Raw genomic sequence first — 27,597 nt, 5'->3', positions numbered from 1 at the left:
GCGGGGGGGGGGGGGGGGGGGGGGGGGGTGAGAGAAAGGCACATATATTAGAAATTCAGAGAACTCTGATTCATTACTGCTTTGTGAACAACCTGTTTTTATTTAAAGCATCTTACAGTCTAGCAAGCCATTACTAACTAGGGTGGTGTAGACATGAGACAGACAAACTGAGAATGTACGTTAGGTTTACTATTTTATATTTTAACAATGAATAAAATTACTTGAATCCACAGAGGACTTTCCCCAACTCTGCAGCTCTATGGACCGTTTCAGCTTTTTAAGCTCACAGTTTTGGTTTTGGGTTATTTTTCAGTAGTAGTCAGCAATGTTCAGGAATGGCTGATAAACCCAGCCAGCACCCAAAAAGCAGACGAACAAAGTGACTAACAGGTGAAGAAGGTGGAACATCTAGCAGCTAAAGAGACAGATATTTTTCTCAGGAGTTAAAAGGAATGCTAAAAAGGAAAAGAATAAATATAATGTTTCTACTAGATGATGGTACTTGTGTTTCCATCAACCAGTTAGGTTTTTAGTTTTACATTTAGTTAACACAGATTTAAAGAGACAATTTCTTTCCATTGTTATTGACAATGTCACATACACTCAGGTGTATGAAATATTTCTATTTAGTCGAGCCTCACTGACATAAAACCCGCAGCAAACTGGACCTTGTTTTGTGAGACAGGTAGTTTGTTTGTTAGTTTTCCAAAGATTTTATAAGTTATGGTTTAATTTCAAGTTCCACTTTAACAAATATAAATCACCAACTGCAAATTATGTAACTGTAGTCTTTGCAGCCTTCACCACCTCTTCAATGCCAAGACAAATCCTAAAGAGAAGACCTCCTACGGGCAGCCTTGCTTTACCATGACAGCATACATTTTTAGTGTGGGCGGCCCCAGAGGGAGTGGGGCCTCAAACCCAGGCAGAGTCTTTTCAGTAGGTGTTGAATAACGTTGTGTCCTGTCCTGTGCAAATCAGTGTTTATGACCATTATCAGTGGTTTGGATTGGAGTTCCACTGGCATTGCTAATACACCATATAGGCTAGTAAAGAATTTGCCTCAGAGCAAACTCTACTCCGTGACATTTTCAAAAGGCAAGATACTGGATTCACTGCTTATGTTCAACTGTATGTTGCATGCTAATAAAAAGGAAGTGAATTGGTGCAGTGCAATGCTATGTCAAGGCATGCAACAGCTTACATCTGGTGGTGACATTTACAACATTTTAACAATGTCATTGTCTGTAAATGCAATGGTTCCAATCCAATTAAACCTTGCCTGTGATTTAGAGTTCTGACTGTTAAGGTGTTTTATGATGTAAATGGTGGAGCAAGGCAAAGTTTCTGTAAGACAAAATGTTTTCTAAGAGGACAAATTACTGTTTGTTTTGAGACTCCCAAATTAAATTTAGTCCTTGACTAAATGTAAAGTGATAAATCTGTCTTTCCAGGAAAAGTCTGACTGGTTAAAAGCTTATCAAATGAAAAGGAGGACAATCTGACAAGACGGATGTGTCAGATAAGACAGGCTGAGGTTCTTATTTTGCGTGGCAGTCAAAACTTTATATTTTTTCTTTTTTTTAAGTCCAGACATGACCTTCACAGTCAGATTTTGTGTTAGAGAAGGCATCAGTTTCTCTAAAGGAAAGTTACCTCATTCTCATAAAAATTCTTCAACTGAGGGTTAGCCAGTTTAAAATGCACAATTGTGTCACGATAGTGAAATAATGCAGATATTTATTATTATAAATAATATTATATATTATTATATATAACACATCCATCAAACTGATAGAGAAAAGGGACCACATAAATGTCCAAATGTGGAAATACTTATCAACATCTACAGCATACCAAAATAGCCACCATCACTGAAAGAGAACAACATTCCTCTCAGCTTCACAACTTATCATCCACAGCAGTGGGGCGGCTCCGAGTGGCTTACTATCTTTAAGAAACACTCCTCTCAGACTGAGGATTTCTACACTACGGTTGGTCATTTACCTACTTAGATGAACTGGTCTATAGAATAATCACTGCGTCAACAAACAAGTGAGTTTTTCTTTAATAAGACTCTGTGAGGCAGTAATACTCCCCTGGTGCCTCACCCCTGAAACAGCCAGCTCATCACATAGCCTTTATACTAAGATGATGTCTTAAGATGTCTTAACATAACAAATATAATATTTTCATGGTATAGAAGTTTATAATGTAAAGATTATTATTGTCCATGTTTGTAGTTTGAGGTGTCCAGTCTTTTTAAAAAGAGGTCTACAGCTAATAGTTCTTTGGTACAGGGGACTTGCTGCGGTAGATAAAAACTGAGGAGAAATTGGTAGCTGACTCACCACATTGTATTTAGTTCTGTTAATAAAATCATATGTGGTGTCCAAAGAAAGCCATTTTGTAACTTAGATCAAAAGGGCCTATCCTCTGTATGGTGGCTATTTCAGCACATTTCAGTTTGTCAGGCTTCAGCTGCCGCCCCGACAATTTCTGCAACTTAACGAAACCAAAAGATCTGACACGCACACCCAATTCACAGTGTGACTGGCCAGGCATTCTTTACACAACTAGTTGTGGCACCTTCCGTGTGAACAACAGAGTGTAACACCATGAATGTCTTCCAGGAGAGATGCTGTTATCCCCATATTTAAACAATCGCGTGTCCCCCCCCCTCCCTACAACAGCCAGGTCTTCCCTCTGCCTTCCAGTGTGGCTGTTTGGAACAGATAGAAACACTTAAGACTCTAAACAAGGTCATATAACACGTTGTATGCACTAGAGACCGATATGAGCAAATTGCAGATATATCAGTATCGGTGTTTATAACAGCCAATAAATGACAATTAAAAAAAATTTTAAAAAAGAGAGACAGAAGACAGATCCCTAAATCGTGTTACGAGTGTTGTCTTTGCATTGTCTAACACACGTGTTGGCAACACGGGTGTTTCGAACAAATCCGCCTCAAAACACAGCAATCTGCATCAAGCATTATTATCAAATATTACAATCGGTATTGGCCTTAAAAATCCCATATCAGTTGGGCTTTAGTATGAACTACTTCTTTTAGAGAATAACCCGACCCTTAGCTCTACATTGTCACGTGTGGCACGTGTTAACATTCACATTCGGCTTAAAGAAAACCTGATGACACCATACCAACAATAGCATGTTAATGTGCTAACTGTAGTCAGGTTATCAACAAGTGGATGTAGTTTTTAGCATTTTATAATATTAGCATGCCAACATCAGTTGTCGTAAAGCTCAATTACCAATTTAAAATATTTTAAATGTACATTTTTGCATGCGAGTATGCAATTTATTAGCCTATATGCCTGTTTAAACATCCATGCTTCAGTATGTGATTGAGAGAGTATGTAAAGAGTGTTTCTGCTTGTCCGTGTGTTTCTAAATATGCGTGTGTGATGCACTTAGTGCTCCAGCTCTGTGTCCCAGGTGCCCCCTTCATTTGAAGACCAGCAGTTTCTTTATTATTAATGTGTGCTGGCTTGCAGCTCTGGGCCGACAGCCTCTCCTGCTTCAGCAGGGCAGCACTAAACTGACATAAATGAAAGTCCTGGGTGTTGTATGAATATTCTGGTCTGTCTGCATCCTGTTAGTGCTGAGAGACATTAAAGAGGAGTTCAGAAAAGAAGGCAGTGAGCAGTTTAATGCTTAAATTCCACCCAAATTTGAGAGAAATAAATCCCATTTTTGAATCAGCTCTAAAGAGGTCAGTAAGTGTGGGAATGACAAGGAGACAACACTTGGATCAAGTGATCAGGTAATGTGCTTTTACTGCTTTAGTAGAATGTGGAGTGTACTAACCTGTGTAGATGCTGGCGCTGGAGGCTGGGATTCCAAACTGAGACTCAATGAACTTGGGGATGAAGGTGATGAAAGCGGTGACTATGGCGCTTTCAGCCGTGTAGGACAGGCTGACGAACAAGAAGGTCACGTTGCTGAGGATCCTCACTGCTGCTTTGGGCAGGTCTGAACGAGAAGAAGAAGAAGGGCAGCCAAGGAGAAAGGTTTTATTTTATTTTTTGTTTGTTGTAAAGAAGTTTTCTGCTACCAACAGTCCACACAAGATCACAAAAGTATTGTGTGGGGATTTCTCCTGAGATACAGACCACCTGCTTAGAGCACTAGCAGGTGTAGAGGTGTGACTTTGCTCACGAGGCAAAACATGATCTTGGGTTCACGAGAATGAGACAAGACGATATTTTAACAGAGAAACCTTCAATGATGTATATTACTTTTATCAAATGCATTCTGGATCGCGTTGAAGTTGAAAGATAGATATTGACCTGCAAGACTCATATTTTAGACTCTTATATTAAAAAGGCCCAAAACTCTAGGAGACTCTTCATTTAGAGGGGACATCCTCAGTGACATCAGCAGCCCTCGCCGACATGTCGCAGTATTTTCTGGTACCTCTGAAGTCTTTTCCAAAGCCCATGGATGAGGTGACCGTCTGACTCTTGTTGTTGCTCTTCTCCTTGAGGACGTCGTCGTCACTGGACAGGTCGTCCAGGCTCAGCTTTTTCCTCCTCTTCTTCTTCTTGTGTCGGGGTGGCAGCTTCTTGGGGAAGGTGAACATAGGGAAGATGACCAGCAGCATGGCCACGGCACACAGCAGGAACCCGCTCCACCTAGACAGACAAGGGAGGATTTGAATAAAATATTTAAAAAAAAATACAGGAAAACACTGTTTATCAAAGTGCCATGAGGAGGTGAATTTAAGCGAGTCAGTTATGAATGAGACACTTAACTCTGTGCTACATGCTATCAAAGAATGTCAGTCTGGACAGTCTCTGTGCCTCATTATTGTGCACATGAATAAATAAACTGTAGTCAGGCTTGTGCAAAATCACTGGTACACTCATCCCCTTCCTGCTATCTTCACCTATAATTCATGTAGGAAGCCCATGGCTGTTAGCTAGTGAGTCACTGGTTATGCTGTCAGTTAAAGGATGGCATCACTGAGAGCTGTAAATAGATGACTAACCGCATCGCATACATGCCAACAGATTTACAGATGGAGATATGTACAAGAAACAGGAAAAACATCTTTATGTATTGAAAGTGGCGCTGCATTTTGGCCGATTTTTGATTTGTTAAGCTTCCTGCCCACAGTATAATCTCAAATGTAATCAGTTGCCTTTATTGGTTCCAGTTTTCGCATTACTTATTTTTTGGGACAGTATTATATGATGTTTTCAGACGTCCGCCACCAAGACATTACAAGCTGAGTAATGGAAAAATAGTCAATTTAACATTAAGTAAAAATCCAAAAATCAATCCAAAGTTAGCTTCAATTGGGGCTTGGTATCCTACCTCAGTGCTGTCCCTACCACCGAGCACTGAAAAGTGTTGAGCACTGAAAGGCAACATCATATGACTGATTATCAGACTTGTTTAGTGCAAACTGGAATAATTTCACAAAGGATCATTTTATTTTTAATCAACAAATCCCTTGAATAGACTGACTCTGTAGCACCAACACCATTGCTTCTAATGATGTTTAATTATTTTTTTTTTTACGGCTCTGTAATTTCCCTTAAATAGCTGGTCACTGTAGATTTTAACAAACGTTATTCCAATGAGAGGAAATGGTGCATTTGTTGGGGACCACAATCAGAGGTGGATTAATCTACATTTGGTCAATTGTGCGATTGAGTCAAAATAAACGTGTGTTCATGGTAATGAAGGAACAGCGTGGCTCATTGATTTGTTTTCAATAGTAATAAAATAATGAACAATCACACTAGACTTATCCTTTGAATTACAAGATGTCTATAATATCCAAACTAAGGTACTGAACCATAGCAGCCAGGTTGTTCTCACCAGTTGCCGATGAAGCGGGGGTCGCTTTGATCAATGTTGACAACAGTCTTGGGGTCCACGTAAAAGCCGATGAGGACTCCCCCCAGTAGGTAACCAGCTGCTGGACCCAGTGCTCCCATCACATACATAATGGCTGAGGAGAAGAAAGGAGAGATAAGAATATGTTACAGCTACAGTCATCAATTTTCAGCCACTGAGCAACATAAACCATTAAAACAAACAGAGACACAAAGTCACCACATTTTGCTGTCTTTTAAAGTTGCATCACATAAAACAATTGCTTTCTTCCAAATCCAGCAGACACAGAGCAACATTATCATCCCAGCTGAGTTGTGTTTCTATCCAGCTGAATGTGTTCACTCTCCTATTAGCTCTGGTTATGTCTCCACAAACTCCTGAGAAACATATCTGGCTCTTTAACTGCTGGATGTTCCACTTTCTTCACCAGCAAGCCAAAGTTGTATGTGGCAGGAGATTTATAATTGTGTCCTTATTTCAATGCATTTCTCCGTGCATTTGTTTGTTTTTCCAGTTCACACGTCAACCGCCAAACTTCCTGTAAATAGTCTGAAAGTCCGAACCATCCAAAAAATGATCAGAAATGAACCTAACCATGGTTCCATTTGATCCGGACCGAGACTACCTCTTTTCGTCTGATCAAATTTCATCTGTTTGGACTGTGTTCTGGGGGAGGTTTCACGCCTGCAATTTTGGTTCGGACCAAACTGAAAAGTCTGAAAGTCTGGACCAAACGAGGTAGGTGTGAAAGCCCTCTTAGACTGATTTTTCCTGACATTTTATTCAGTACTTCTTGTATTGCCCTTTTCCCTCCACAGACCTAAAGTGAGGAGAACAAGTATTTGATACACTGCTGATTTTGCAGGTTTTCCTACTTACAAAGCATATAGAGGTCTGTAATTTTTATCATAGGTACACTTCAACTGTGAGGCAGTATCTAAAACAAAAATCCAGAAAATCACATTGTCAATCACAAATTAAATAATTAATTTGCATTTTATTGCGTGTCACGTATTTGATCACCTACCAACCAGTAAGAATTCCGGCTCTCACAGACCTGTTAGTTCTCCTTTAAGAAGCCCTCCTGTTCTCCACTCATTACCTGTATTAACTGCACTTGTTTGAACTCGTTACCTGTATAAAAGACACCTGTCCACACAAACAGACTCCAACCTCTCCACAATGGCCAAGACCAGATAGCTGTGTAAGGACATCAGGAATAAAATTTTAGACCTGCACAAGGCTGGGATGGGCTACAGGACAATAGGCATATGCATACACAGCAGGACCTGGTCAATGACCTGAAGAGAGCTGGGACCACAGTCTCAAAGAAAACCATTAGTAACACACTACGCCGTCATGGATTAAAATCCTGCAGCGCATGCAAGGCCCCCCTGCTCAAGCCAGCGCATGTCCAGGCCAGTCTGAAGTTTGCCAATGACCATCTGGATGATCCAGAGGAGGAATGGGAGAAGGTCATGTGGTCTGATAAGAAAAACACAGAACACCATCCCAACTGTGAAGCATGGAGGTGGAAACATCATTCTTTGGGGATGCTTTGCTGCAAAGGGGACAGCATGACTGCACCATATTGAGGGGAGGATGGATGGGGCCATGTAGCGCGAGATCTTGGCCAACAACCTCCTTCCCTCAGTAAGAGCATTGAAGATGGGTCGTGGCTGGGTCTTCCAGCATGACAACGACCCAAAACACACAGCCAGGGCAACTAAGGAGCGGCTCCGTAAGAAGCATCTTAAGGTCCTGGAGGGGCCTAGCCAACCTCCAGACCTGAACCCAATCGACAATCTTTGGAGGGAGCTGAAAGTCCGTATTGCCCAGCGACACCCCCGAAACCTGAAGGGTCTGGAGAAGGTCTGTATGGAGGAGTGGGCCAAAATCCCTGCTGTAGTGTGTGCAAACCTAGTAAAGAACTACAGGAAACTTATGATCTCTGTAATAGCAAACAAAGGTTTCTGTACCAAATATTTTTTCTGATGTATCAAATACTTATGTCATGCAATAAAATGCAAATTAATTATTTAAAAATCATACAATGTGATTTTCTGGATTTTTGTTTTAGATACCGTCTCTCACAGCTGAAGTGTACCTATGATAAAAATCACAGACCTCTACATGCTTTGTAAGTAGGAAAACCTGCAAAATCAGCAGTGTATCAAATACTTGTTCTCTCCACTGTATAAGAAGTGATCAGGAAACCACAGGTAGTGGCAGGAGAAAGAGTCGCTAACCAGCTGCTGATCGAACAGTTTCATGTACACAACTGCTAAACATTTTAGGCCAGCAGTGTAATCCTGATCACTTCTTTGGACTTCTTTGAACAGGATTTTAGCAATAATTGTTTGAGAGGAACTACCACATGTCAACGTGTGTCAGAGTTATTCAATTATCTAAAACTCAATGCCTAACTTTAACCCTTATGCAACGCTTCAAATCAAACTAATCTAGCATTAAGATTTGGGTACAAAAGGCGGTGTGTGTGTGTGGGTGTGGGTCATGCGTGCAGATCATATGACCGTGTCATAAGGGGCCTGCTTGAGGTTGAGAATAAGATTTCTCTAATTAGAGGGAATTAACATCTTAAAAGTCTTTGGCTGGTGTTGAAAGCAAACACAAAAATCCGGTGGCGTGACTTAAAAACTCAAAGCTGAGCCAGGCACTGGACCAGACTGAACGTTATCTAACTGCCCTGGGAACTCACTGGGAGCGCTGGGTTCATGTCAGTAGTACTTTCAAAGACGTCTGATGTAGAATTTGTAATCACCGTAACAGTACACTTTTCAAAATAAAATAACAACCTGCTAGAAATGCGTCAACAGCAATGATGGCAATTATATGAATAACACACCACACTTCTTTGTACTGGTTTTGTCATACTTATAATAAAAGTAAAGTGAGCACAAGTCATCTGGTTGTTGCCGTGTCTGCAAAACAAAATATATAATGGGAATAGTTCTCTGTGGAGTGCTTCGTTACTGTAACACTCTTATACAGATAAGGTAGATTTTCGTTCAAAAAGTCTACGAAACAAAAACTAATACAATTTATTTGTTTAAATTATTGTTAGTTTTTGCTTTCTATGTGTAATTTTTATTGTTTACCTTTGCATTTCAGCAATCAATTCACTTGTTTTCTGACGTTTGGTTTGCTACGCCTTCTTCTTTGAATTATAATGTCTGATTTTATCTTTATTTTTCATGAATTCTCAAAGACTAGCAATTACTTTGTGGACGGTGGTGGGAAAGCAACACAAATAATGACAGTTTCATAAGAATGGTTTCCTATGCATATATCATAATGCACATTAACAAATAAAATAATCAAATTAACGTTCAAAATAATAAACTAGGGTCCACTGTTATGCATTATATGACAATCATTCATTTGAACAACACTGAATAAAACAAATTAAAATCCATTGATAACATGATTATCTATTTACTTGACAATTGTTTTTACGATTTATCACTTACTCTTTATTAAACGTCAATATTTCATCTGTACAACAGTCAAAACCACAAAAATATAAAATTTAACGATGGAATAAAACAAATCCTCACATTCGGGAAGCTGGAGACAGAATGATGCCATTTTCACCTGTTGCAAAATGAATTACATACACATATAGCAAATCCCCGTTGTATGAAAACTGATCTATATGTTTAACTCTCCTTACTGTAGACATTCCTCATTTTCAGCCGTTCCCCATCAAAACTTCGAGATATTCCACAAAACGCCAACACCAGCATGAGCATCTTCACAGAAGGATGTTTTCTGGCCCTAGACTATTATATCATCTAACTGGGAAAGCCAGATAAAGCATAGGAATGGGTTTTCCAAGGGGACCCAGTGGAAACGTGGATAATCCCTTATCTAGCAGGAGAAGAGGGAAAACCCTTGGCTGGCGGGCTGCCCGTATTACATAACGTGATGCAAACCATCAGCAGAGGGATAAAAGACGCCCAGACTGCTGAAGGTAAAGCAGACAACAGGGCACTGCGGAGATAATGATGAGCCAGACAGAACATGAGAACCCAAAAAGAACTAAAGAAAGACATGGAGATGGAGAGGGTAGACGGTTCAAGGAGAGAACAGCACAGAAGAAGATAATGAGATGTGATACCTTCTTGCTGTGAGGCGACAGTGCTAACCACTGCACCACCGCGCCACCTAATCTGAAAAACTGAAATCCATTTATCCTCAATTCAAACTTCAGAGAGAATGACTAGCAGACCAGCAGGTTGCTGTGTTGTGCAAATCAATAACAGATGAAAAAAATATGCTGTTTCTGATCTAGTGCCATTTCTCAAGCATTTTATATAGTAGAGGCACCCTGCTTGAAATACAAAGTGCCTCTATTCTTAACTTCTTTAATGACGAATGCGATTGTTTAAAATCATGATCTAGTTACTACAGTAACAATCTCTATAACCGTAAAAGTATATTAAATATTTTGGGGTTTTGGAATATTAATTGGACAAAACAAGCTATCTGAATATGTCACCTTATGCTGCAGGAAATTGTGATTGGCACTTCACTGATTAATTGAGAAAATAATTGCCTGATTAATCAATAAAGAAAATAATTTTTAAGTTGATGCTCTAATCACGTGTGAGAAAAAAGTCCCTGCTTACTAGTGTCAAATTCAAATTAGCTTTATTGGCATGAATGTATAGCAACAATATTGCCAAAGCTATATATACGGTACATTAAGGACAATTAATTTCATACATTTCATTAGATAAGAAAATAAAACAGCACAAGTTGTGTTTGTTAATACAAAATAAAATAATAATACAAAAATATAGAAAATATAAAAATTCCATAAAATATAAAAAAAAGTAAATAAATATAACAGTAAGCGCATGTGTGTAATAATTTAAAAAGTGTCTCTCTGGTCTGTTCTGACTGATCACCTTTGCATGTCGTGCAGGTGAATTAAAACCACAAGATAATATCGGTCAACTTTTAACATGTAGTCTGATGTGTCTCATGGCCGAGTTATAATAGAACAATAATGACATAGGGAGCATTTCAGAAGGTAATCCCTGCATAACTGTCATCCAGTGCTGAAGTAACACAGTGTACCTTTTAATACACAATGTTGCCTGTTATACAACAGGTAGATTCAGCCAAGCAGTCTGAACTGGTCATATCTGGTTTGAAACACATTCTGAACAGAGCTGTGAGTCATGTTTCACTGGCGGCAACGGCAGCTCTTGCTGTGAGCAGGTAGCTAATTAGCAAAAATTTTATCCCGTTTTCTTCCTACCCATGCACACAACTGAGAGGCAACTCTCTATTATACTAATGTGTTGGTAACTGCTGAATACACTCTCATAATAGCCTCAGCAGGGTTCATCACAGTGATTATGGGCACGCTACTGCTGCCAAGTTGTTGCATCGCCATCACACACATAATGCGTACAGAGAGCTCTCTTTCCTGTGTTACTGCTTCACTAACAAAAGTTGCATCTAGAGTCATTTGCCTCCCTACAACCAAGATTACACGGGTGTGGGGCAAGTGGGCCAGCAACACACAACATGGCCGTAAAAGACACTGATGGCGGCTGTAAATTAGTAGAAAAGCTGTGTGAGAGTCACGGCTGCCAAAAGACCGTTAATAAATGTAAAATGTAGTTTTGAAATTACTGTGTGTTCTACGTTTCCCAGAGCTTTGGAAAGATGTGAACCTCAATCAACAAGCAAAAGGCTTATAAGCTTTCAATCCATCAAACATAAATCAAAAACATAAATCAGGATCGGACTTGGCCAGTTTTATTTGAGGTTTCATCAGATCTTTGACAGTTGATGGATGTGTTTATGGGTTTATTTGTGACATACAGTTACAACACTGTAGCTGTATTTTCTGCGTCACACCCGCATGACAGCAAAAGTAAAAGCCAGTAGAGGAGCCATGTGACATAATGTTTGAGAGACAGACAGGCACAGCTGAGGCCAGACCAGGCCGGACCGTGGTGAGATGGACGAGGGGAGACACAATGAAGTTACGGGATGACGGCGTTGTCATGGCAACCTGCTGACACAGCACTGTCTCGCTACAACATCCCAACAGGCTGCCAGCATCGACATGAGACTCCCTGCCTCCATGAAATCTGGTGAAAAGTATTTTCCTGATCCTCAGCTGGTCTGCGTTTAACGAGCTGCGGACAGCAACTGCTGGACAACAAGACTGTCAATCCACAGCTCAACATTAACAAGTTCTAAATCATGTCAGTGATTACGTAGACTGGTCCAAGTGGTGACTGACCATCCGATAGAGATGACAAGAAATGAGGCGATACTATAAAGGTGGAGTTAAAACACTGCAGTCCAGTGATTGGTCAGAGAGAATCATCACTAGAATCGTCACTTGGCCGAAACAGGACACCCTGCACAATCCCGCTACGGCAGCCTGCAAAACCACAGCGTTCCTCTGTCTGGTTGCCAATGAAAGGATCCAGAGATAGTGTGTGTCTGTGTCGCGTTAAAGGTGAAGTCACGGCAGTTTCACTTGGCACTGCTATAACAAAACAAATTTCCCCTCAGGGAAAATAAAGGTATTTTATATCTTACAGCTATCGGCTAAGACTCTTTCCTACATTAAAGGGAGTACTATCTGCAGTGGAAAATTAAATAGTCAGAGTAAAAAAACAGGGTCAAACCAAGCCATAGCATGCTGTGGAAATCTCTCACTGTCTCTGCAGGACTAAAAGTACTGAGATGAGTAAACAGCAACTAATACAAACCTCTGGTGAGGATCTTTTAGTTCCTCTACAACACAACAACAGGAAACCAAACTTGATCTAGAGCTCCTTTCCCTGTACCCAATACCAGCAGCACCCCTAGAATACTCCAGCAGGATGCCAGCTTTGACCCTGCTGTTGCTGTTTCAGTAACTGTGATTTTAACAGGAGCAATGCAGCAGTTGTGAGGAGATTCCAGCAGTTTAGGCTGCACGTATTTGCTCAGGCTTGTAAAGAATTCAAATTGTTCTGAAGGACAACTGGAAGCCAAGCCACGTCAAGGCTTAAAAGTTACCAGTATTGCACATGTTTCATGCTTGTTTTCAATTTGTGCATAAAACACTTGACAGACCTGACAAAAAACTTTTTACTGAGGTGGAAAGGTTGGTAAAGTGAAGTAGGAAATTGCTATAAAAGCCGATTGTAAGAGATTTTTTTAAATACGCTTTGATATTGGTATACCTGCATCTGCTTCTACTTTATATAAAGTTGACCACTCAATGATACAGGACTCCACTACATACTAGACATACAAAAAAGCCGAAGTAAAGGGGTGTAGATAACCAGAATGTCCCAAGCAAAATGGCTAAATCCTTGAAATAAAACAACATAAAATAGCAACATCGATTAGATTGACACAGCTACACTGGTTGTTCACTTAGAGAATGACTCTTAAACCGACATATTTGATCTATCAACATGCAAACACTGATAAACATTAAGTTAACTGCTCCTGGCAACCACTAGCACAGCTGAAACAGCTGACATGAACATGACATCAGGCCGATAAAGCTTCTACAGTCAAAAGTGTCAAGTCTAGAGTGAGAGCAAGGTTGTCAAATACCTTGATTAATCTCTGAGAAAAAAGGAACACAATTTCCTCTGACATGGATTTACAGACCTATTTTTATCAGTGGGACATGCAGACATATCTGAGTCCACTGCAAACTTTTTAGCAAAATTGAAATGTCAATGAAATCAACAATTCTTTTCCTCATTACTGTCATTGTTATAGTACCACACAAACAGCTCTGACAGTTATACCCAACATGGGGTTCCAACCTACACAAATACTCAAAACCACAGTTTGAGGTCACATGAAAAAGCATGCCAACCACAAACTGACGCTGATAAACCCAGTGAGGACCACATTGCGACTCTGAGCTGGCACATAAAAATTTCAAGTGGCTGCAGCATGGCCCGCTGCTGCGCATTGGCGCCAAACAGAGCGTCTCTTATTGGGGTTACAAAGCAATACTGTGCTGAATTATTCTAATGGATGTCTGTTACGCCGTTGGGCATGATCTCATATGCAGGCTAAAGCAAAACAGGGCCAAAATGCACCAGAATGTTTGTGCTGCAGCAGACAACAAGTGTGCTGCACCCATACTGGCACAAAACAGAGTGGTAACGGCATAAACTAGGCCTAAATTAGGACGTCATCTCATTTTGGTCGCATGAGCTCTTGTTACTCCACTTGCACCAAAACTTGCACTCTGGTCAATGAACTATGTACAGTAATTTATAGTCTATGACTTATTATATTCACCCATCTTCGGTATATAATGTTTGTATATAACATTTGTTTTGTGAGTAGCATAACAAGAATAACTTTTTAAACTTGTTATACAACCCTGTGTTGTAAAAGGATAAATAAATCTACCGTGTACATTCACGGTTTCCAAATGACTTCACTACAGTTTCTTATCGGTTGACATACTGTATACACTGATACAATGAGAAAATATCTTATCAGTCAGGAGAAACAGCAGTAGTAGCACTTTTATCAGTAGTGTTATCAGCATAATAAGTACTACTCTACTGCCAGTGATTCTACTACTTTATCAATTAATTTCCTCAACTGCTCTTTTCTGTCTTATTATAATACTTTTACTGCATTGAAACTGTATTTCTAATGTATTCATTTTCCTGTTTGTACTATATATATATATTTTATCTTCTGTGACAACTGTTTAGGAAAGGCCATATCCAGTCCCTGTGCACAAAGCCAGCTCCATAAAGAAATGCTTTTCCCAGTTTGGTGTCGAAGAACTTGACTGGCCTGCACAGAGCCCTGACCTTGACCCAATCCAACACCGTTGGGATGAACTGGTCTTATTGCTGAATGGGAGCAAATCCCTGCCACTAGGTTCAAACATACTGTGGTGGTAACCATGAAACCAAAAGAGTGGAGGCTGTTGAATGAGAGAACATTAATGCCCATGTGTTCAACTATCACATATGGTGGTCAGGTGTCCAAATACTTTTGGCCATGTTTCTTTATCAGAGGTAGCAATAGTAACCACAACATCAAGCAGCTTCAAAGCTCATGTCTTGTGTTAATATGGGCTCGTCTCCAGTTGGATTCCACCTTTTAATAATAAATAACTAGGAATAAACCTGCTGTTCTTATTTCGAGGTGGGGCAGGGCCCAAACAGAATATGTTGCATTGGGCTTCTGCTAGGCTGGCCCTGTTCCCAGTGAGCATGGCCATCTGACTTAAGATTCACCAGAAAAGTTTAAATCTCCTCCGTTGGCATTTTATCTCCATTAGCAACTGAGCTAAACCAGAAGACACCTTTGATCTGATAAGGGATTATCCGACAAATGGTACAGATTGGGAATGGGCCTGTGCCAGGAAATCCCCCCTCTGCTTTTGTAAGCACTTGATCAATCTGTGTTGTAAAAGTGTCTGCAGAGGTAAAGCAGTGGGCTAAATGAATACAGCAGTGGTCTATCTAGATGGCATTCCTGCTGACTCCACAATACAGCTGCAGATTTACTTTAAGACACCATCCGTCTCCGCTCATCTCATGTTCTGCCTCTAACATAATAACCTAAGTAGGCTAAGTAGCATAAGAGGCCTAGCTTTGTACAGTCAGCCCTTTGTGCACAGTTCATGGTTAATATCAAACACACTATAGATCTCATCTCAGGCAAAAGACAGGAAGAGCATCAAATCTGAAAACGAATGCTGAAGGGTATTTCACAAACAAATTGCAAGCAAAAACACACAACTGTTTTTATGCATCCTCTAAAAAAGGTAAGTTAACTGACAAAACACAAATTACACAAAAAAAGTTTCCACGCAAATGTATGTATGCATGTATGTATTTTCAGGAAATTTGCATTTCCTTCCACCAGTGCTGTACAAGACTAACAGCTGGTGGCACTAATTCTCCGGCCATGTGCTATTAAACCACTGCAGAAGAAGATGCGACGAGATCACGAAATTAAGAGCACCAGTCGACCATCAAACAACAAAATGTGTGGAAATTTTGATGTAAATATTCCACTTATGTTTATTTCATGTATTAATTTGAGAACCGTTACAGTCTCCTCACCGATCCACACACATCTGATGTTTCCTTCTGCCGCCATGTTTTGTCTCTTCAGTGACGGCTGACGTGACGTGCTTCATGTATTTCATGATTTATTTGCCAAGTCTGTTTCTAATGCACTTAGTCGCATTTTGTTTTTAATCAACAGACCAACTTTTCCACCTCAGCCATGTATAAAACCTTTCTCAAACAAATAGCCGCTTTCTTTGGAAAATAATGGCCAGTGCAGCTAAGCTGCTGCACAACATTTACCAGCATCAAACTGGCAGGACTTTACTGGTTTGTGTTTTTCAGGTTACTGGACTGCACTGCGATGATAAAGGATGGTGTCCTCGTTCCAGTGACTGGCAAAGCGGTCAGCTGCCAGTAAACCAACCAAACACATCAACATGTTTCTACAGCCAAACAGTAGGACATGAGTAGGTCACAGGCAGCTCTACAGTACAAGATACAGAAGATACTCAGGGTGACAGGATCACGTTGGCATAATTGTTTCTGCATATTCAAAGGCGCATTGTTCTCTACCCAAACATTCTTAAACATTTATTTAAATATTTAATCTTAATATATTTAAGGTTCATTTTAAAAGGGTACTTCAGTGATTTAATTTTGCACTTCCATAGAGAGAAACAAAAAATGTGTTTTTATTTTTGAGAAACTGTAAATTCATCAATATGACTTATAATAATCATTATTTCTGACACAGTTTTCCTCATGATTATTATAAGAACTAACTGAAGTTGTTAAAATCACTTTTGACACTCATTTTCCAGAGCCCTGCAGGTAAGCCTGTAGTACCGACTGGCCGCTCCACTGATCCGTTGCCAAATATTCAACAGCGTTTGGCAGGTGACAGGGAGCCATTGCACCACTCTGGTTACTTTATTTCTATAAATTTCATTTTCCAACACTATTGCAGACCTTTTCTTCCTTGTGTTTTGACATGGGTGAAATGTTTAGGTGTCCAAATACTTTAGGCCATGCAGTCCACTGTATATGGGAATTTACTGTTGTTGTTTTTTGTAAATTAAATTTTTGGCCTTGACATTAGGACCAACAGTCTCACGCATTTTGCAAATGGCAGCCAAGAGTGGCACATTTATAAAAACTCTCTTACCACCAACCAGCTGCTCCAGTGATCACGTCCTCTCTTTTTGCTACTCTGGTTGTCTGGTTGCAAAACCTTTCACCCCCCCACCCCACCCCACCCCCAAACAACAGGAATGTACCACCAATGTAACATCTTCCCCTCTTCCCTCAGCTTCCCCTACTCTTTCATAACCCAGCTCTCATCTGTTGGTTTCATTTGGCTTTCCCTTGTTTGAGACCACTGGAGCGAGAACTTCTAGGGAAGCATGTGAAGGGGAAAGGAAGAGGGGGAGCAGTTCTAAGGTCGATTTGGCTGCAGAACTATCAGGAGGAAGTGTCTTGACATGTAGGCGGCAAATATGGGGTCCACAGAAACTCAGGTTCAGGTCAGCCTTGATGCTAATGTGCCTTTAAGTACTGGGGCCTACTCATTAACTTTAGGTACATAAGGTGACAAGATAAATGGTGTGGCTGTACATTTAATTTGTTTTTCAATTATAATTTGGCTTCCAACTATTGTTTTTTTAAAAAAGGTAATTGAGATAAAACGATTCTCCTCTAGTCCAAGATGACGGGGGTTTATAACTGCTGGAAGTTGCTAGTCACCATTATTAGCTTAAGCCGCCGGTGGCCCATCTGCCCTAACCAGTTAACCTGAGGAAACACTGCACTGCTGTCATCCTCTTGTGCTCTAAGATGCTCATTAAAGTTAATGATGTTGGATTACTATTTCTTGTTTCATAAGCTATTTGGGATTTTTGGGGGTGACCGCAAAAAAAAATTAAGCATTCATAATATAACATAATTCTAGCAGCCCTGGCTGGATGCTTATTGCAGTTGCATCACGCTGCCAAAGCTGCTGAACACACAGTGAACGAACTGAATGTGCAGTCCCACATTGTCTACAGCTGCTGAAAGAGCCTGACCAGTGTTTCTTTGGGCTGCACACAATAATGTTCATCCAACTTTGTGGCAACAGTTTGTGTTTGTTCATTTGAACATGAAAATGGTACCGTAGGCACAAAGCCAGCTCCTCAAAGAATTTATTTTCCCTGTTTGTTGTAGAAGAACTGGCCTGCACAGGGCCCTGACATTGACCTCATCCGACACCGTTGGGATGAACTGGAACGCCGACTGCGAGCCAGACCTGAGGCTGAATAGGAGCAAATCCCTGCAGCCAGGTTCGACATCTGGTGGAAAGCCTTTTCCAAAGCCTGGGGGCTGTTACAGCAGCAGATTAACGCTCATGGTTTTGGAATAGCAAGCTCAACAATCACATATGGGTGCAATGTTCACGTACCTATAGTCACAAATATCAGAATATTTGATTTTTTTTATGATTTTGGACAACATATTGATATTTCTGTTTCTATTTTATAATTTATTTTGCTGATGCTCAAAATGTCATGTTAAATGTTATTATAGAGTTTTAATATTTCATATTAAATTTAAAAATAGCTTGTACTTCAGTAAATATATTTCACCAGTGTTTTAAACACCCATAGGGGTTTGAAAGGTGGCTCTGAGAAGTCTCTTGCATCTTTGTGGAGGAAGGTCCTCCTACTGTCACCGCCAAAAAATAGCATCAATTAAAAACTTTTCTAACCAGAACTACGTAATCCACCTTTGCTTTCTCTATTTGCGTGTTCAGAATGTTCAAAACTAGAGCTTAAACAACTAGTCGATTATTCCATTAGTTGGTTGCTAGATTTGTTACATAAAAAAAGTCAACTTTATAATTTTTTGGATTGTTGACTGAACAAAACAAGCAATATCAAAATATCACTCTCAGCTCGGGGAAACTGAATTTTTTTTTTTTTTTACTATAATCAGCAGTTTAATTGATAATGAAAATAAACCTATTCTAAACACCTAATACTGCCCCTCTTTAGTGACAGAGGCTTAATCCAGACATTATTTTTTGTTTGCTTGTGAGATTTATGTTATGGGCAAAAATATCTTCCCAAAATGTCGGTATCTGATTGTGTTTTTACTCTCAAAAGTCAAAGTTGTGAGTCCGTATGATACAGCTGATCGCAGTGGACACCTGGCCTGTGACGCGTTGGAACTCAGACCTCTGAGCTGTAATGAACATGTTTGATATTTACAACAGAGTTTGGACATGGTTAATGAAAAAAAACCTGTTCAGAGCCGTTGCAGATCTGTGGTCAGCCATTAATTGTGTAATGCTGAATAAATCATCGGTTAAAAATCATCTGGTGTGCTTCTGCCTTGATTGTACAAACTCACCTGCTTGATTGGTTGGTTGGTTGGTTGGTTGTCTTCATGCTGACACACTGGGGAAACTCCTTTCTTACATTTTATTGTATTGTTCAGGTTTCGCGGTGTGTTTAGGTTCTCGCCGCCCAAATTGCAGAACCATGGCTTAAACCTAAAATCACGTGAAATCACACGTGACTGGTTAACTGCGCAGAGTAATACTGAGATGGTCAACTGTGACTCAATCCCGCTCTTTTTCTCAAGGAGAACACTTGAAGAAATATCTGAATACAAGCGTCATTCCAGATGTACCTTCTTTCTGAACATGATGAACCATAATTGTCTGTTTTTACCAATCTGACCTTTGTATTTTGGGGTTGTTTGTGTCCTTGTTTCTGCTGAGCTGTAACACAGCTTCTTTGGAGGACAGAGTTATTTTCAGGTGCTGCATCATGCTGGATGTGAACATCAACCGATTCTAACAAGAGAACACGAATACAACAAAAGGCGCTGCTACCCAAACATCTGCCGTTTTTCATTCAATTTACTCACTCCAGAACTAACGTCACTGACTTATTCATATTTAAACTAGATAGTAGGGCTGCTCCCCAACAGTCCAATGAATCAAAAGAGTCTTAATCGACAAACTTTAACTTAGTCTGGTATCAGGCGACTGTTGTTACATGGACCTTTTCTCTTGTAACACAGACGTCACTTACCGGCGCCTGCTGCTAACTCCAGCTGCCATTAGCTAGATAGCGGCCCTATTAGGTGACTCTACCTGGACCTGGAGCTTGGAGTACCAAGGGAGCACTGGCATATGTTTATACCACTAGCACAGGAGCTAGCCCTGGAACTCATGGTCAAAAAATATATAATTAAAATATTAAATTAATATCATAAATGTGCAACGGCCAGTCGACTAATGGCTTGAACTAATGACTGCTAGTTAACTAAAAAAAAATCTTTGGTTGAGGGCAGCCCTACTAGCTGGTAAAAACTGCTCAGTGACATCAGCTGCTCTGAGCACTTCCTGACACATAATCTCTTACCTAGATACAGCGAGGCGTTCTCCTTCTTGACGTTGTCGTCCAGGTAGGTGGGTCCCAGCGTGTAGATGGGCGTGGACCCCATGCCCACCAGGATCTGAGCGATAACGAACAGCGCCACGTACATGTTGTGCTCGTTGCCCTCCTGGTCTCTGGGACAGGAAGTGATGTCGACGCGGTCCCTGCCGCTGGCGTTGCTGTTCATGCAGAGGCCTTCATTGCCAGAGGATGAGTTGCCCTCCTGGATCTGGTAGGCCGGGGAGATGAAGTGAGGTAAGGAGAAGAGGGCAGCGCCCACTGCAATGAAAACCCCGCCCACCGCCAGCCAGCGAGGCCTCTGGCCACGGCCACCAAAGTAGCTGATAAAGACGACCACTAGGAGGCTCCCTATGTCGAAACAGCTGACGAGGAGGCCTGATTCGGAGCTCCTCAGGCTGTACCTCTTCTCTATGGTGGTGATGACGCTGCTGAGGTAGCCGGACACCATGAGCGACTGAATGAACGTCAGGTAGCTCATGCAGAACAGGAAACAGCGAGAGTCCTGTAAGATAACCCTCAGGAACTTCCTACTAGGCAGACGAATCTGAGCCAGCCTGGAAGCGAAAAACCCCGGGGGCTTCCTTCTCGCCATGTTTTTACTCCTACGGATCTCTGTGTTCTCCATGTATGAATTCGGCCTGTTCAGCGCAGACTTCCCCGGCTTGGGCTTATAGTTGGTTCTTGTCGGGGACTCTGCCTGAAAGGACTCACTCTTGGCCTGGAGCTGGATAAATTCTGCGCTCTCTTCTGCTGTTATGGACATCTGCACAGAACTAGCCAGTAAAGTTTCCTCTTGAGGCGCTTCTTCATTTAAAACAGGCAAACTTTTAGATTTGAAGTTTGGCTCCTCCGGCTCGCTGGAAAACTCATCCTCCTTCTGAAGGGACTCGGACAGCTCTGCTTCTTCATGGCCTGCCATTATTTCCAGTCACACCCACCTTTCTTTAAGGGTTAGATGAATAAATTGGCCCAGATCCAAACCTAAAATTACAGTTCAGGGGCTGCTGCCTATTACATTTATTATTAATGGCAGTCTGGCACACAAAGAGGCCCAAAAAAAGCAACAATGTCAACCAGAGAGAGTGGACTCACAGCTTCAGTGTATCTGCAGCGCAGGCAAGGCAGCCTCTGGGTTTGTTTATCTTGTCATTCCCACTTGCCTTCCGCCACCATCAAATCCAGAGGTGGGGACCGCTCAGGCCTCTTCAGCTCTGCCGGCGGAGCTCCAGGGTCAGGGCTGCCTGCATACGCACAACATTTCCAGTCGATGGCTTCTCTTTGCAGGACGCTGCTGCTCCGCGACTGGCAGGGATGAAATGAACTTGCAGAGCATGCGCCACATCCCTGACAACCCTGCCAATGAAGATCACACCGTTACAATGCCATTTCTTTCTGTACGTTGGATAATGGTGCCCCCCTTCTCCTCCTAACTCCTCCTCCCCAAGTCAAGGGCATCACCCCCTCGATGTTATCGCCGCACCAGCTGTCCTCCCAGCGCGCGAGAGAGCCTGTCATTTAGTGATTATATATTTGTATAAATCGCCGGATCAGTGTATTAAAAAATAAAAGATCTGCAAAGGAGAAAAGCCGTCGAGGAAACCGACAGTAAAACGAGACAAGTCCGAGGAGTCTGGTGACGGACTAACAACGCTGCTCAGAAACACCGCAGTGCTCAGCTGCTCGCAGTCCCGTTTTGAAAACAACTATGTCAAGTTGCAGCGTTGACGCGACGGAAACTGAAACGGTGCACTTCAAAATAAAAGCACAAAATTGGAACGCGCACTCCCACTTGTCTCGAAACGTAAATACAAAACCAGGCCATTGATAATTCACGTATGATGCAAAGCCCCTTTCTTTTGTGCTATGTGTCAAGCCCATTAACCCTACATATACCTTCAAAGTGGCGGCGCCAGAAACCCTGCACAGAGGGGAATAATAACGTTACAAAAAAACAGAAATGCGCAGAAGTGTCGCCCTTTAATTATCTAGAAATTTAAATTTGTTTTCTTTGTAGCTTCATGTAACCTGCATATCTGATCAAATTATTACGAATTTACGAATCGGCACTGTTTGCTGATAAATTCAGCATCCGTAATATTCAGCAGTTAAGTTTACCATTCAATTAACTGCGCAGGACATGGCTCACACCAAACTGCCCACATTACTAGCTAACGATGCTACATATAGCAAGCAAGGGAAAGGAATCAACGTTTGCTAATTATGAAACAGCAAATATTTAAACAACACGTGCAGAACTTACCAGCAGATATTGTGTGTTTTGTCGTTTGAAGCATAGACTGTATATAAGAGCCTTACACTTTGGAAAAAGTGACGTTTTTTTTAATGGAGTTCGGCATTTCGTGCCATAGCAAAACGTAGACAACCACGTTCATCGATTAAAGGTTTTACTTTGAAAGGTACAACCAGAAGTCGTTCTTTACGGCTGGGACATTAGCTAACCCGCAGAGGTAACATTCACCGATGGCTAGAACAACAATGGCGACACAGTGCTTCACTAACCTGGCACTGAAGGACGACGCGGCCCTTAAACCTTCATGTCCGAGTTCACCACACACTCTGACAGGGCAGGCGGTTTAAAGTCGACATAATCGCGTTAATGTAAAAAATCCTCCTACAAAAAAATCTTCTCAGCTGCATCAATACCACAGGAATTAGCCAGGAAAGACCGGAAACACTTCAAAATAAAAGCATTACATGGGTCTTGAAGTAATCCTTTTTGATATACATGGCAGGTTTATTTGTCTCGCTCCTTTCAACAACATGGCAAATCAAAGTATAAATATAAAACAAACACAAGGCAATATAAAAGCACACATTAATAGGCTATAGGTATAAAATAGAGGATAAAAAATAAGCTACATTGAACAAAATAGAGCAACTAGAAGAGTAAAATGTGACAGTGCAGTGATAAGAACAAATAGCCTCACATTTATTTTAATAAAAGCCACATGTTGACTTTAGCTTTCCTAGCAATTTCTTCCAAATATTTAGTGTACAGAAACTGAACAGTGCTTCTCAATGTTTTGTTATGACCTTGCAGACAGTAGGCGAACCAAAAGTAGCATTTTAAAACCAAATCTATGGCACACATCGTTGAGTTGACTGAAGGTAAAAGCATGAACTCTTGCTGAGACATACGTCAGTTCATTCTTGGTATATTTGTAGGCTGATTTTGTAATTATCTTAGTGTGGATGTTGAAATTTAGATTTCAGACTTGGTTTGTGATTCAAGGTAAGTTCTTATTTTTTACTGTCACTCCTCATTGGCATAAAAAAATTGATTTCAGTTTTATCTTTTTGATATTTGATTTTTTAAGCATATCTGATTATTGATTTGTTCAATGCGTGTTCTCACTGATTAGTCATTTAGTGATATAGATATGTAAAATGAAGGAATAATAACATGAATAGCGAGCATACAAAGCTTCTAGGATGTTATAACATTACTACTGATCTTAAAATTAAGAGTTCTTAAGACCTTTTTGTCAGAAGCTGTTTTGTTATATTTTTTAATTTCAGAAGTGTTAGTTATCAAAATTTACAATGATGTTATTGGGGCAGTTCGCATCAGTGTTTTCAGAGATCGGCTGCATCAAATCAGGCAACTAAAGTAGTATTGTAACATGTGTTGTAAAACATGTAATGAACTGTAGCAGATGAGTGGAGGAGATGATGTTAACAATGTGTATACCGGTATATCATATTTCTTCTGTCTGTCTTTGACACATGTCCATCCATCCATCGTCAACCGCTTATCCTGCGTACAGGGTCGCAGGGCCTTTGACAAATCCCAAAGGTGTTGGGTGGGGTTGAGATCAGGGCTCTGTGGAGGCCAGTCAAGTTCTTTCATACCAAACTGGGGGGGGGGATATTTCTGTATGGACGTGGCATTGTCAAAACAGGAAAGGGCCATCCCCAAACAGATGCTGCAAAGCTGGAAGATCACTATTGTCAACAATGCCAATGTATGCTGTAGAATTAAGATTTCCCTTAAATGTAAGTAAGAGGTCCAAACCCACAGAAAAATGTCAGGGATGTCCACATACTTTTGGCCACATGGTGTATTGTAAATGGCAGTAAAGCACACCTTAGTATGTGACAGTACATTATGTAAAGAGCCACCTCTAGAGGAGAATCTGCAAATAGCAGACAGGGAGCAAGATAGAAGATTAAAGTTCAATGGACACTTTAGATATTAAACAATGATTATTAATATTTAAATTGTAATTTATATAAACAACCTACCCAGCTTCAGCTCAACTGCCTCAACACGATGCATGCTAACATATATCTTTAAACATATGCAAAGTACCTACATTTTTTTTAAAATTCTGCACTTTATTTTAACTGGATTATACTTAAAATTTTAGCTGCAAAATGCTAATAAAATATACAGTTTAAACTCTCCATCAGTTCACATTCAAGGTGTATGTCAGATCTACAACAATATATGAAAGCATGACTTAGTGTTTCTCAGGGATAATATCAAAACCTTTACTTCAGTAAAAGCCCTGAGCCTGTTTCCACCATTTTTTTCTGTAGTTGAAAATTATACCACTGGCCATGATGTATGACACAATTAGGAAGTTTGTAATCAGCTTAAAAACATGATATTAAACACGCAGACAAAGTAAGCTGAGGAGCTTCAACCGCCACTACATCCCTGGTTAGCAGGATGAAGGCGCCCTCTTGTGTTGTGCATCAGTTTACACATTTCAGTTGTTAACCTGCTTTGATGTCCACTGCAGGGAGACATGGACAAACTTCGCTGAACCTTTGGCAGTTTCAAACATCAGTAAAGAGAGATTTAAATGTTATTTTTTTCACACTGATGTTGCATTCAGGTCACATGGGAAAAATAGTAGAGAAGAGTTTTGAGGTTACAAATATTATTATTTATACTTTTTGACTTCTGATTAAACAACATGGAAATACTTGTATAGAATCACACTTTTATGTCATGATTTTATACATGAACCTGAAATAGGCTGCACATTTTCCATATGTTGTTGGAGTCGACTCTCTCACTGGTTAAGTTGCGACTGAGAAAACGTTTCAGGAACAACATGAATTATCACCAACCACAAATGATTATTTCTTAATTTAAAATGAGACTGAACTTGTTGTTTTCAGACGTTGAGTCTTTTTGATGTTTTTTCTGATTCAACTGATTGGTGCGAGCGGCCAGGGGGCAGGGCAGAAGCTGAGCAGGAAACCTCAAGCTAGTGGGCTGGAGTCAAGACAGGTGGGTGGAGCAGGTCCAGAGTATGACCAGGAGGAAGGGCCGAAGGACAGAGCACCTCTGAATGACGGCCAGGATGCTGGTAATGTAGTTGGAGCAGCTCCGGAGAACAGGCAGAGGGGACAAGACAGTTCTGGAGGCCAGCTGGGAAGGCGCAACCCCTCTGGAGGCCGGTGACAGGACTGCAACACTGGAGGGCAATGACACGGTGTTCAGCAGGTGAGCCAGTGGAGCCAGGGAAACACAGACTGCAGGAACACAGGAACTGGGCACTGCTGCGATACAGGAACTGATCATTCCTGTAGTGCGGAATGAGTCGGCTGAGCAACGGACTGGGGACCAGGCAGGGCTGGTGGCAGCTCTGTGGTGCTGGGCAAACTGAGAGGCATGACAACAGTGAGAGGCACTACGATGGTGAGAGCCACGCTTCCTTCTGTAGGGCTTCCCAGAAGGTGTACTCAGTTTTGTTGCCAGCAGTTCAGACATTAATGGCTGAGTGAAGTTATTTTGTTATTTTGAGGGGAAAGCAAATTTACAAATTTATACAAGCAGTGCACTCACTACTTTACATTGTAAAGTATCCTAAATGTGGAGTTCTGAACCCAAACTGGAACCTGGTTCCACAAGAGAGGTCATGTTCTACTTTGGAGACTCTAGGAACCACAAGTAACCCTGCATCCTGGGAGTGCAGTGCTCTGTGTAGTGCTCGGGTGGGGTAGTAAGGTACTATGAGCTCTTTGAGATAAGATGGTACCTGACCATTAGGGGTTTTGTAGGTGAGCAGAAGGATTTTCAATTCCATTTTGGATTTTACAGGAAGCCAGTGCAGTGAAGTTACGACAGGAGAAATATGATCTCTTTTCTTGGCTCCTGTCAGAACGTGTGCCGCAGCATTCTGGATCAGTGGAAAAGTTTAAACGGACATATTCGACCAGCCAGTTTTGGGCAGTAACAGTAATAATATTAGTTTTCCCAGTAACTAATAGTGTATCTAATTACTTTTCTAAAACATTAACATTATTACAGTTACTAATACAAGTAAGGGTGCGTTACTGAACGCACCATCCTTGACGTGAATGCACGACTGTGCAGCAGGTCAGCGGCACCGGACATTCTGTTCATGTCAGCCAAAAACTAAGGTTAGTATGTATGTATGCGCCAGGTGAGTATGTATGTATGCGCCAGGTGAGTATGTATGTATGCGCCAGGTGAGTATGTATGTATGCGCAAGGTGCCAGGTGAGTATGTATGTATGCGCAAGGTGCCAGGTGAGTATGTATGTATGCGCCAGGTGAGTATGTATATATGCGCCAGGTGAGTATGTATGTATGCGCCAGGTGAGTATGTATATATGCGCCAGGTGCCAGGTGAGTATGTATATATGCGCAAGGTGCCAGGTGAGTATGTATGTATGCGCAAGGTGCCAGGTGAGTATGTATGTATGCGCCAGGTGAGTATGTATATATGCGCCAGGTGAGTATGTATGTATGCGCCAGGTGAGTATGTATGTATGCGCCAGGTGCCAGGTGAGTATGTATATATGCGCCAGGTGAGTATGTATATATGCGCCAGGTGAGTATGTATGTATGCGCCAGGTGAGTATGTATATATGCGCCAGGTGAGTATGTATATATGCGCCAGGTGAGTATGTATATATGCGCCAGGTGAGTATGTATGTATGCGCCAGGTGAGTATGTATATATGCGCCAGGTGCCAGGTGAGTATGTATATATGCGCCAGGTGAGTATGTATATATGCGCCAGGTGCCAGGTGAGTATGTATATATGTGCCAGGTGAGTATGTATGTATGCGCCAGGTGCCAGGTGAGTATGTATATATGCGCCAGGTGAGTATGTATGTATGCGCCAGGTGAGTATGTATATATGCGCCAGGTGCCAGGTGAGTATGTATATATGTGCCAGGTGAGTATGTATGTATGCGCCAGGTGCCAGGTGAG

The 27,597-nt window shown here is 41.2% G+C and overlaps 1 protein-coding gene across 5 annotated transcripts in view; it reads right to left on the bottom strand.

Annotated features, from left to right (window-relative positions):
• LOC123972128 (solute carrier organic anion transporter family member 5A1-like) overlaps nucleotides 1-23,047 on the bottom strand; it is a 56,234-nt gene extending 33,187 nt beyond the window's left edge. For 2 of the 5 annotated variants that reach the window (XM_046051394.1, XM_046051390.1), the window contains exons 1-5: nucleotides 22,898-23,047; nucleotides 20,342-21,730; nucleotides 5,857-5,989; nucleotides 4,444-4,661; nucleotides 3,835-3,999 (exon numbers count right to left, since the gene is read on the bottom strand). In XM_046051394.1, the coding sequence (XP_045907350.1) occupies nucleotides 3,835-3,999; nucleotides 4,444-4,661; nucleotides 5,857-5,989; nucleotides 20,342-21,296 (1,471 nt within the window). In that variant the 5' untranslated portion in view covers nucleotides 21,297-21,730; nucleotides 22,898-23,047. Of the gene's footprint in view, nucleotides 1-3,834; nucleotides 4,000-4,443; nucleotides 4,662-5,856; nucleotides 5,990-20,341; nucleotides 22,031-22,492; nucleotides 22,545-22,637; nucleotides 22,852-22,897 lie in introns of those variants that run through there. The other 3 variants (XM_046051391.1, XM_046051393.1, XM_046051392.1) reach the window with 3 other exon arrangements.
• Between the last annotated feature and the right edge of the window lie 4,550 nt (nucleotides 23,048-27,597).

Source organism: Micropterus dolomieu, linkage group LG06, assembly GCF_021292245.1.
Source record: "Micropterus dolomieu isolate WLL.071019.BEF.003 ecotype Adirondacks linkage group LG06, ASM2129224v1, whole genome shotgun sequence".
Lineage (NCBI taxonomy): Eukaryota > Metazoa > Chordata > Actinopteri > Centrarchiformes > Centrarchidae > Micropterus > Micropterus dolomieu.
Note: the sequence above shows the minus strand (reverse complement) of the source record. Positions and strands in the feature narration are given on the sequence as shown.